The sequence below is a fragment of the Suricata suricatta genome, chromosome 7, assembly GCF_006229205.1.
Source record: "Suricata suricatta isolate VVHF042 chromosome 7, meerkat_22Aug2017_6uvM2_HiC, whole genome shotgun sequence".
Taxonomy (NCBI): domain Eukaryota; kingdom Metazoa; phylum Chordata; class Mammalia; order Carnivora; family Herpestidae; genus Suricata; species Suricata suricatta.
This window is the reverse complement of record NC_043706.1, coordinates 29935802-29947779: the sequence shown is the minus strand read 5'-3', so window position 1 is coordinate 29947779 and position 11978 is coordinate 29935802. Positions and strand designations below refer to the sequence as shown.

Here is an 11978-nt window from a genome sequence, read left to right as displayed (position 1 = left end):
TGCAGGGACTCTGAGGGAAGCTGGGGAGGGGGACACCTGACTAGTGTGAACCAGATCCGGTGGGGACTGGGGTATTAAATCCACTGAGCACCTGCTCACTTCCTCCCACAGCATAATCACTATAGCCTGTCTTGGAGGGGAAGACTCTAGAGAGTTCTCCCTCCCTCCTTCCTTCCCTTAGTCCCACCCGCCTTGCCTGGTCTTGCTCGCCTTTCTGTTTCCATGACAACTCCAAGGGAGCCCAAACTGGGGGCTTGAATGCCGAGGTGAGAGGAGGAGAGACCTAGTGAGGGTACCTCAGAAACTCTCCCCCTCCCTCTCCTCGGCCCCTTTAAGCTCCCCCCCTTCCCTGCTCTCCCTCCGCCCCCCCGCCGCTGTCTTCATCTCTCCATCTCTGTGCTGCTGCCGGCTGCGCAATCCGCACACCGAGACTCCGAGGCCAGCCAGGGACCCTGACTCCCGCTGCAGACACCCTGTCCCAGCGAGACCACAGGCATGTCATCGGAAAAGTCAGGTAAAAAACAACAACAAAACCTCCTGCCCTTTCCACCATATCCAGACTCTACCGCCATCCTTGGCCCCAACCCCCTCCCTCACCCCTCCATGGGGGGGGGGGCGGTGATTCTATTTCATTCCCTTTAGGTCCAGCTCTCAACCGCCCCATCCCCTTCTCTTTCTATACTGCCCCCCTTCCTCTTCTTCCAATCTCAGCCTTGTCCCCTTGCCAACAACATGGAAAGGGGACAGGTTGAAAGGATGAGGGAAGTATAAGAGTGGCTTAGCACCAGCAGGTACTGCAGGGATAGCATCATTGGGAGTGACAGATGGACAGATGACACTAGCTCACATGGAGACATTCAGTGGGGAAATATAAAGACATGATGAGATGGAGGTTGTCAGGAGAGTAAAATCCAGAAGACCCTTCTTCATCTGCCCTAAAAGAGGTGCTAAGATTCCCAGAGAGGCTAGGGCACCCCTCCCCAGTGCAAGAAGACAGAGTGGAATATGTCAGCCTTCATGTGTTTATACAACTGTTGAATGAGCACATGTTAACACAGTGTTGCATGTCAGATGGGCAAGCCCAAGGCAGCCATAGCTTGGGTATACAGGTGAAAGCCGTAGGCACTGCTGCTGAAGAGGGAGATAGAAGAGGAGGGTTTCCACTTCAAAACTAGATTGAAAGAAAGAAGGGAAGTGGACAGATGGCCTAGATACAACCCCTTTCCTGCCCCAAGACCAAGAGATGGTTTCTCACCCATCTCCTCTGTCTCTCCCATTATCTTTCTCCATCCCTGGCCCTCTGTGTCTCTCCCTACCCCCTTCCTTATCTCTACTCTGCCTGTTTTCCCTCTCTCCCCATACCCTCTCCTGTGCTCACTGCCCCCAGGCCTCTCAGACTCAGTCCCTCACACCTCTCCACCACCCTATAATGCCCCCCAACCCCCGGCTGAACCCCCAGCCCCACCCCCACAGGCAGCCCCTTCCTCTCACCATCATCACCACCACCACTACCACCAGTCCGGGACTGCCACCCTCCCGCGCTTGGGGGCAGGGGGTCTGGCTTCTTCCGTGGCCAGTGGTCAGCGCGGTCCCTCATCCTCCGCCACTCTGCCGCGACCGCCACACCACGCCCCGCCCGGCCCGGCCGCCGGGGCGCCCCCACCCGGCTGCGCTACCTTGCCCCGCATGCCACCCGACCCTTACCTGCAGGAGACTCGCTTCGAGGGCCCACTGCCCCCGCCGCCGCCGGCCGCCGCTGCCCCGCCCCCGCCGGCGCCCGCTCATACGGCCCAGGCTCCGGGCTTCGTAGTGCCCACGCACACCGGAGCGGTAGGCACGCTGCCACTGGGGGGCTATGTAGCCCCCGGCTACCCCTTACAGCTGCAGCCTTGCACTGCCTACGTGCCGGTCTACCCAGTGGGCACGGTGAGTACAGGGAGGATGGGGCCCGGGAGGAAGGGGACCCTGGGGCCCAGGGGCTGGTGACATAGAGAAGCAGGGCCCGGGACCAGGGAGCTTTCCTAGGACAAGGCCTAGAGACAGGAGGGACTAGGAAAGGCTTGGGAATGTTAGGGGGAGAGGGGAGGTGGTGGTCTGGCAGTCGGTTGGGATCAGAGAGGGGGGGAAGGAGCCTAGAAGTCCAGAGGAGGTTTGAAAGAAGGAAATAGCCTGGAGAGAGGGGGAGAAGAAGTGAAACCTGGGAACCAACGAGGATAAGGGAGAGTAAACCTGGAACTGAGTAGGGAAGGCCAGGCAGACATTTGGAGAGAAGAAATGAGATCTGAAGGCAGCACTGGTGCGTCCATACCTTGGGAGAGGGAGTGTGAAGACTGCCCAGAATATAGGGTTAATGACAGCAATGAAGAGGAGAGAGGAACCTAGGTGGAATTTTTTGGTGTCCTGGAAGGGTCATGTATAATAAGTTTCTTTGAGAAGCAACGTGTAAGAATTGTGCTTTAAAAACCATTGTGCCAGACACAGAATGTTGGTGGGCTTAGAGAGGATCGGAATGACATTCTCTCCCCCTCAATCTTCCCTACACAGCCTTATACAGGCGGGACCCCCGGGGGAACGGGAGTAACCTCCACGCTCCCCCCACCGCCCCAGGCCCCAGGGCTGGCCCTGCTAGAGCCGAGGCGCCCACCGCACGACTACATGCCCATCGCGGTGCTGACCACCATCTGCTGCTTCTGGCCTACGGGCATCATCGCCATCTTCAAGGCAGTGCAGGTGGAAGTGGGGGAGTGGGCGGGCATCTGGGAAGGGAGGCCTCACTCGGTTTTTCTCCTTCCAAGGGAGTGCTGAATGTTCTGGGAAACATCTCAGAGCGAGCAGCAGCTCTGCTCAGCTTTCTTTCTCGCGTCCCTGCAGGTGCGCACGGCCTTGGCCCGCGGGGACATGGTGTCTGCCGAGATCGCTTCCCGCGAGGCCCGGAACTTCTCCTTCATCTCCTTGGCGGTGGGCATCGCAGCCATGGTGCTCTGTACCATTCTCACCGTTGTCATCATCATTGCGGCTCAGCACCATGAGAACTACTGGGATCCGTAAGGACGCACCCGGCCTGGCCCCGCCCCGCGCCCCTCAACCTCCCAAGCGCGTTCTGCAGCCACGCAGCGGATCCAGTGGGTGCCCCGCAAACCTGCCTCTGGGACCACCGAATTTCGATACATCCTAAACTCTGCCTCCACGGAACCTCTCGCCTTGCGGGCACGCTCAGATTCCAGTTCCTCAGGAACCCCGAACCCCCCCCCCCCCCCCCCCCCCCCCCCCCCCCCCCCCCCCCCCCCCCCCCCCCCCCCCCCCCCCCCCCCCCCCCCCCCGGGAACTCTTCGGGTCTCGGCTCTCCGCTGGGAAACTGGTCCCCCAAAGCCCCGCCTCCTCTATTATAGGCTCCGCCCCGGCTCTGACAAAACCCCGCCTCCAGGTCGGCAGGCTCCGCCTTCTTTTCCTGCCCCGCGGGGTGATTCCGTCCGGTGATTGGGTTGTGGCGCTAGGCCTCGCCCCCAAACTGGTAGACTCCTCCTCTTCTCCTGGCGCGGGCACCTAGCCCCGGAGTAGCCGCGCCCCCACGCTCTCTCATTTTTCGTAGTCCAGTTTTGTCTCCTCCACCAAGGCCTCTTCCTATTTTCTTGCTAATCCCAGAACCTCGACTTTTGCTAATTTTGGAATGAGATTTCGGAGGTTCCCAGCTTAGGGCCTTTCACCCTGGGATGACGAACGTCCCCGTTCTCTGTAAATATTCCCTTACACCTGTCCCAATCAGTGGCCAGTCGGGCAGAAGGTAACCCAGGGTAAGACCTCCCAACGTCGGGAGGAGCCAGCCCCGTTCCCCGCTCCCCTCGGCAGTCCCCACCTTGTTCTGATTTGTGCGTGAGTGTGTGTGTGAATTTCTGAAAGAATATTAAAGAGACTAAGTGGATTTATCACCCACAATATTGAAGACTGCAGCCTTACGAAGACCCTCCTCTTTTGGTTCTCTCTTTTACCTCCCCTTAGCTTCCCTTCTGAGGGAAAGAAAGATAAAAGAAAACTGACAGAGACAATCGTGGGAGGAGACAGATTCCCTAGACACCGCAGAGACAGACACAACCATGGGAGGGGTGCGGGGAGGCTCCTTAGGAGTCCTACCAGAGAAGACCTGGTATGGGGTCCATTCTTGGTGGGGATTTCTTTCCCCAGCACATTTTCCACGTCCTATTAGACTGGGCTCAGGGCTTTGAAGAGAGGGGATTTACAAGTAGACCCAAGTATCTATCCCCAGAACTCCAGGAAATCAGGAGAAAAGGACAGACTATTCTAATAGAGTGACAGGGAAAAGATGCCAACTGCCTACAGCTGTTCCTGCCTTCAGGCTGGAGGGTGGTAAACAACTTGGATGAGAGCCCTACGTGGTATTTTGTACCTGTATAGGGAAAGCAAAGGGAGCAGAGTGCTATGGGAGGCCATCTCAGTCCACACAGCCTGCTAGAACAAAAATCCTGTTGACTCAGTGACTTATAAGCAACAAATTTATTTCTCACAGTTCTGACGGCTGGAAGTCTGACAGCAGGCTGCCAGTATAGCTGTGGGAGGGCCCTCTTCTGAGTTGTAGATCTCTCATTGTATCGTTACATGGTGGAAGGGGCAGGGGATCTCTCTAGGGTCCCTTGTATAAAAGCACTAATCCCATTCACGAGAGCTCCGCCTTCATGACCTAAGCACCTCTCAAAGACCCCACTTCCTAATACCATCAAATTGTGCATTAGGATTTCAACATATGAATTTGGTGGGTAATCACAAATATTCAGACCACAGTAGAGCCCCAGAAAAGAGGTCACTAGTCTCTCAAGTTCAGCTGCGGCTAGTTGCCCACTGCTACCCTGGAGGCCAGGGTGTAGGGGGTGCGTAAGCCGTGGACTTGGTATCCAGCTGTATGTCTGCAGGACAGGGTTCTATGCTGAATCTGTGCATTCCCAAAACATGCAGATGCCATGCAGGATGCTGGCAAGACATCTCCTCAGAAAATAGATGTGAACACTGACCTCATGGCATTTATAATCTAGAGGGAAAATCATGTACCGAGATAGGAGACATGGGAGGAAGATGAGATGGACTATGGAAATCCGGGTTCCCCTTTGGACATTTCAGATTTAATGTGTGCTGTTCACCAAACATCTTGAAAAAAGAATTCACATTTGCAGCTTCCACTTCCTCACCACCTACTCATCCCTTCCCCCTCACATAAGTATTGTCAGAGATGTGTCTGTGTCTCTCTTTCTTTCATACCCACTATTTCTTAACCCTTTAAAACATACTTCCACTCCCTCCTTTACTGAAACTGCCCTCTCAAATACCAGAAATTACCAAGAACCAAAGTTACCAGAAGTTACCAGGAACCAAAATCAGTGGCATTGTACAGTACATACACAGTGCCTTTCTGAACCCTCCCATGTCTGTCCCTTGGCCCTAGATTCTCCATTCTCCTGGTTCAGGGACATGTTATCTCTCCCCCTCCCAACTCTGTACATACTTCTAATCATGCTCCCCCTCCTCCTCTCTTGTTTTTTCTCCTACCTTCCCCTAAGTGTCTATCTCTAGACTTTACTCTTTTTTGAGACTTTCCCTTAAAAATCTCATCCACTCCAAATTCAGACATCATTTCTAACTAAATGTTTCTCTACCATAGACTGGATGTTTGTATTCTCTGCAAATTTATTAGATTAGTTGAAATCTAATCTTCAGTGTGATGGTGGGTCTCTTGAGAAGTGATTAGGTCATGAGGACAGACCCTCATGAACAGGATTAGCGCCCTTATAAAAAAAGACCCCAGAGAGCTCCCTTGCCCCTTCCACCATGTGAAGACACAGTGAGAAGACAGCATTCTATGTACCAGAGGGGGTACCTTACACCAAATCTGCCAGCACCTGGATCTTGAACTTCTCAGCCTCCAGAACTGTGAGAAATAATTTCCTGTTATTTGTAAGCCATGCAGTTGTGGTATTTTGTTACAGCATTCTCTGACCTATATATTTATATGCAGGCATTCTTCCAGTGCCTGTGGAATATGGCCACATTGGACCATGATGCAGGTCCTCTAAACTCAGCATGTTCCAAACCAAAATGACAAAATGCCATTGAAAACCTGCTTCTTTGTCTCTCTTAATGGCACCGGTTCCCCCATCACCCATATCAAAACTTGACACTCCCTCCATCTTCCTCCTGCCTTTACATTTGGTATGCTGTCAAGCCAAGTCAATTCCATCATCACAATATCTTTTGAATCTGAAACTTTTCCCCAGCCCTTGTCTGAATAATGACCTCATCTAGGATTGCTGCAACAGCTCCTCTAAACAGTCTCCCGACATCCTACCTCTCATAGCTTCGAGTCTCCTTCAACACTCCTGTCAGGTTACCCTCCCTAAACACGCTTCTATTATAACTCCACTGCTGGAACCCCCTTCAAGATTCCCTGTTGCTTACTCAATCATTTATAAAATTGTAATCTGACCTTCAACCCCTTCCATAATTTAAAACCATCCAGCTTTCTCTCTTCATCCTAATCTCCGACCAAACTGAATTACTCATCACTCCACCCCCAGGTTTTTGCCCAGCTGTTCTCAAATCTTAGACCTCTTTCTCTAAACTCTCTCTCTTACAAACCAAATCATTTGCTGGTTGTCACGTGTTTCAGACCACATCTAACCTTGAGCTCACAATGTTCTCCCTTCATATCTGCGTCTCCACTCAGCCAAAATTTACCTATCCTTTAGGGCTCAGATCAATTCACCCCAATTCAAGCAGGAAGGAATTTCTCCCCTACGGATTTGACTAAAGCAATCATTTCTAAACAGAGCCCCAGGAATTCCTTGGAGCAATGATTCTCACTCCTGCTATACATTAAGCCATCTGGGAGCTTTTAAAAATCCCAAAGCCCAGGTCATATCCTGAATCAGTTAAATCACAATCTCTAAGGGTGAGACTCAGGCATCAATATTTTTTTAGACATCCCCAGGTAATTCCAAAGGGCAGCCAAGGTTGAGAATCATAGGCTTAGAGGCAGTTTAGGAACCACAAAGGAAGGAGGAGGAGGGATCCCAAAAGGTATAGCCTCAACTAGAGCAACTTTTTTTTAACAGAAAGGTATGCAGACCTAAAACCTACACATTGTTCCCTTTTCTGCATTTTCCCATCTCTTCCCACATGAAATCGTTTTTTTCTTAAGTTTATTTATTTAGTGGCACCTGGGTGGCTCAGTCAGTTAAGCATGTGACTTTGACTCAGGTTAATGAGTTGGAGCCCCACATCAGGCTCACTGTTGTCAGTGCAGAGCCCACTTCAGATTCTCTGTCCCTCTCTCTCTGCCCCTCCCCTGCTCATGCTCTCTGTCTCTCAAAATAAATAAATAAAATCCTTAAAAAATGAAGTTTATTTATTTATGGGGAGGAGGGGCAGAGAGAGAGAGAGAGAGAATTCCAAGCAGGCTCCACAAGTGCAGAGTCCAACACGAGGCTTGGGCTCAACACGGACACGGGCCGAAACTCAAGAACTGTGAGATCATGACCTGAGCTGAAACCAAGAGCTGGTGGCTTAAACCACTGAGCCACCCTGGCGCCCCCTCCACCCTGAGATCTTGATGTAAACATCTTACTTTGTGAGCTACTTAAAGGTGGGAGCCAAATTTGGTTTATCTCTGGTTTTCAGATTCTCATCAGATAAAACCTCTTATACCAAACTTTGAACTCAATTGAATGGAAAAGAATTAGGCAGAGGAAGAAGTGAACGACAATGACTTCCTCCAGATCGCTTCATACAGACTCCTCCCTTAAGAAGCATATTCCAATTGATTTTCCTCCCAGTTTACCTCAATTCCCTCCCTGTATGGTGCCCTGATCCTTACACCACTATGAACAGAGATTCCATCCTCTAAGAAAGGCTCTGGTCCCTTCTAACATCTACTTGGGAGGTCTGACTCCCCCAATCATTTGGTTCTGGGTCATAATTATCCATCATTCATTGAAGGTTCAGTACCTAGGTTACTGCCCTCCTTTCTCTTTACCACCACGTCTGTCATTTCACTATTTTTGGTGGCTTGAACAGCCTTGTAGATAACCATCCACCACCCTGGTCAATTCCTGGCCTTCCTCACTTCCACTGAGGTCCCCCACCCCTACCCCCACCCCCTTAGCCACTCCTCTCTGTGTCATTCTTTCAACTGGGTTACCATCAGGAACTGCCACCCCTCCCAAATCTGTTCAGCCTTTGCATGTCACCCCCTCTTCCATTTAGTATCCCATTCCAAAAATTCTTCAATCCCACCCAGACCTTCCATCCATTAACTCTCTCACTCTTCTATGATATTTGTTCCCCTCAATTTTTCATTACCCTGTATAGATCCCAAGGTTCAACACTGCCATCACCTCTCAGGCCTTGCCTTTTTATTCCTGGCCCCTCCAATTCAGATGCTTTTTAGCCCTGCAAATCCAGTTCTGCTTGCTCCATACCTGCACCCAACGGCTGAATATTTCTGGGGGAAAACACACAGTCCTACTGACTGCTCTCACTTCCTATTAGCCCTCAGTATGGCCTGCAAGCTCACATTGCCCCTGAGCTGTTCACGTTCCCCAAATCTGAGACCACAATTTCACAAGATGATGACCTTCCTTCCTATTCAGTGAGAAAACAGAAAATTTCAGAAGAGAACTTCCTCCTGGTTCCACCCTCAAATCTACTAGGTCACCTGCTTTTCAGCTGTATTTATTGCCTTCTTGTTACTGCAGAGAGGCTGACCTGCTCCCAGTCCTCACCCCGTCTGTACATTGGGGTCTTGTCCCTTCTCACCTTTCAGAAATGAGACTCTTGAAATTATCTCCTACCTCTCCTACATAATCTGTTTCCCCCTCTTTAATGAAACATTCCCATCATCATACAAAGATACTGTAATAATACAGCTCATGTTTGAGAAGGAAAAAAAACCCTCTCATTTTCTATCTACCTCTGCAGTGAAAGCACAACATTCTGAATAGTGGATACCCCTTGACAGGAGAGGAAATCCAAATTGGAGAGGGATACACAGGGAACTTTAATAATCGCAGGGAGATTTTATTTCTTAAGCTGCATGGTGTTCATTAAATTTCTTTGTAATATACACATGTCAAGACTGAGAAATGCTGGACTAGACCATCAGCAACATGTGACCCAGTTGAACACTCCCTCTTTGTTGAAATGTTTTCTTCATTGTAATACTCTTTCTGGATCCAACTAAAGGAAGTCTTGTATTCCCTAGTTCCTTATTTGCTGCTCCTTCTGTCTTCATTGACAGCCCTTACTCCTCTTCCAGACACACGTATTAGAGGGCCTCAGGACTCTCCCCTGGACCCTGTCCCTAATCCAAGCTCCCACAGCTACCATTGTCCCTTGACTAACCCCTTAACTGGATTTTCTGCTTCCATGGTTTTTTTCACATTAAATAATACTTTTTATTTAGATGATAAGGCAGATCTATGAGACTTATATAAAAACATTCTGCTTCCATTTTTGACTGATACAGTCCATCCTCCATGCAGAAACCAAAATGATCTTTTATTATATGTCCTGCTCAACCGAGCACCAAAGTGATCTTTTAAATTACCAGATGATATCACTCACTTTGCTCAAGCCTTCTGGTGGCTACCATATCTGCAGTTAGAATAAAATCCAAAATATGTTGACCTATGAAGCCTGCCTGACCCTGTTTCTTCCCCACCTCCTTGACTTCATCCCCTCCCAACCTTTGCCTTGTTTACTCTGCTCCACCCACTCTGGCCTTCTTATGGTTCTCTCGGCTGCTAGGAAATTAACATAAAAATCCCATTTCTTTTTGCTTAGGGACTTTGCACTCCTGTTTTTCTCTTTTTGGCCTGTTCCCTTACTCATTTATGTCTTTGCATAGATATCACCTCTACAAGGAAGCTCCTCCTCCTCACAATTAAAAACAACACAGGGGCACCTCGGTGGCTCAGTCAATTAAGTGTCTGACTTCAGCTTAGGTCACGATCTCATCATTTATGAGTCTGAGCTCCAGAACGAGCTCAGCAAGAAGCCTGCTTCAGATCCTCTGTCCCCCACCTCTCTCTGCTTCTCTCACTCTGTCTCTCTCTCAAAAATAAATAAATATTAAAAAAATAAATAAAAAACAGCACCACGCCTGGTATCATGGTCATAATGCATGGCCAAGATTGGGTAAAGAGCAGCTCTGATCATTAAACCCTTCACTGTGGAAAAGTCTGCCTTTCACTGCTTCTTCCTGCCTGTAAACCCTGCCTATAATATCACCCTAAGATGCTTTGGGAGCAAAGAGGAGGGAGGAACAATTTTGACATAAATCCCAGCAGAACTCAAACCACAGAAACCACCAAAACTAAACAGAAGGGGAAATTTATTTAGCCTTTGGAAAGCTAGAATTTTTGTCTCTCAAGCTGATGATAAATCGCGGAGAGTAAGCGCAGCATATGGTGCCATGTGGTGAGTATGGAATGCAGGGGAATGTGAGGGAATAAAAAATTCCAGCCAGCTTGATGCCTGGTGACAGGGCAGCCTGCTTGAGATATTGAGATACTCTGAGAAGGCTGAGATTGACAAGATGAATAATACTGGATGTAAAGTGGCTTTCATTTCCTTATCTCTGCTGCCTGGTATTGCTTCCTTCACCTGCAATAACCCACTACAATCTCTGCAGGTCAAAATTATGGCCATCCTCCAAGAATCAATCCTCTGGACTCCTTTTCAGATCACCCTCAGTTGGAAATAACCTCCCTGCCACTTATCATTTGTATGCTTGCATCCAGAGCTTTTGTTAACTATGACACCTTACCCTATTAGACTGCGGATGGGGATCTCTCTGTATTTCTTTCTGTGTTCCATTGACAAGTTCTGAGTACCCAGTAAAGATTATTGAGTGAATAAGAATCTTAATTCACCTATTTAGAGGGCAGGTGTCACATGCTTTGTGTGTATGGAGACAGGAAGAAACAACTACCACCTCACAAATTATCTTGCGCCAGCTCCTGAACCTCTTCTCTCAGCTTCTGCCATCAGGTTAGATCCTTTGATGACGGCAAAACCACGCCCCCGTCCCCGTGGAGCAGAAACAGACCCATAAATACAGAGGACAAACTGATGGTTGCCAGAGGGGAGGAAGGCAGGGAGATGGGCAAAGTGTGTGGAGAGGAACAGGGGACACAGGCTCCCAGTGGTGGAATGAATAAGTCACAGGGATTCAAAGTTCAGCATAGGAAATATGGTCAATGGTATTGTGACAATATTGTATGATGACAGTCTTTAAACTTGTGGTTGAGCATGGCATAACATATGGACTTGTCCAATCACTATATTGTATACCTGAAACTAATGTAACATTGTGGGTCAACTATCCTTCAATTAAAATACACACACACACACACACACACAATGCCCTTATGGAATAGGGCAAAAAGAGCAGTAAAATATGGCCAGATACTCTGAGCAACCTTGAAAAGAGGTGACTCAGAAAGAAGAAAAGCAGGACACAAATGACACCAATTGGGATTTAAAAACAATTATTTACAGGTAAATCCTCACAAACTTGTCAAATGTGGGGATTTCCCTCAGAATGAGCTTCAACAAGGCATTAAGTGCCCCCTCTAATGACTTGGATGAAGGAAAAATTGTTCCAGAATAGAGCTATAATCACACATTGCAAAAGCAGTGACATCCCCCATCCCAAGTCCTTCCATTCTCCCAGATGTCTCTATGTCTCTTTCTTTTTTTTTTTAATTTTTTTTAACATTTATATTTATTTTTGAGAGAGAGAGAGAGAGAGAGAGAGCGAGCAGGGGAGGGTCAGAGAGAGAGGGAGTCACAGAATCCAAAGATAGGCTCCAGGCTCTGAGCTAGCTGTCAGCACAGAGCCTGATGCAAGGCTCAAACCCACAGACTGTGAGATCATGACCTGAGCTGAAGTCGATGCCCAACCAACTGAGCCA

General features: G+C 49.1%; 1 protein-coding gene across 1 annotated transcript; it reads left to right on the top strand.

Moving 5' to 3' along the window:
- Positions 1-410: 410 nt before the first annotated feature.
- PRRT1 (proline rich transmembrane protein 1) lies at positions 411-3257 on the top strand. Its single transcript, XM_029944459.1, has 4 exons — positions 411-514; positions 1388-1926; positions 2545-2730; positions 2872-3257. Exons 1-4 carry the CDS (start codon positions 496-498, stop codon positions 3046-3048), a joined length of 921 nt encoding a protein of 306 aa, XP_029800319.1. The 5' UTR covers positions 411-495; the 3' UTR covers positions 3049-3257.
- Positions 3258-11978: the final 8721 nt, after the last annotated feature.

What these genes read in the sequence shown, in the direction of transcription:
- PRRT1 (XM_029944459.1), top strand. An exon ending in CGGTCTACCCAGTGGGCACG is followed by an intron (nt 1,927 to 2,544) that starts GTGAGTACAGGG and finishes TTCCCTACACAG; the next exon opens with CCTTATACAGGCGGGACCCC. An exon ending in CCATCTTCAAGGCAGTGCAG is followed by an intron (nt 2,731 to 2,871) that starts GTGGAAGTGGGG and finishes GCGTCCCTGCAG; the next exon opens with GTGCGCACGGCCTTGGCCCG.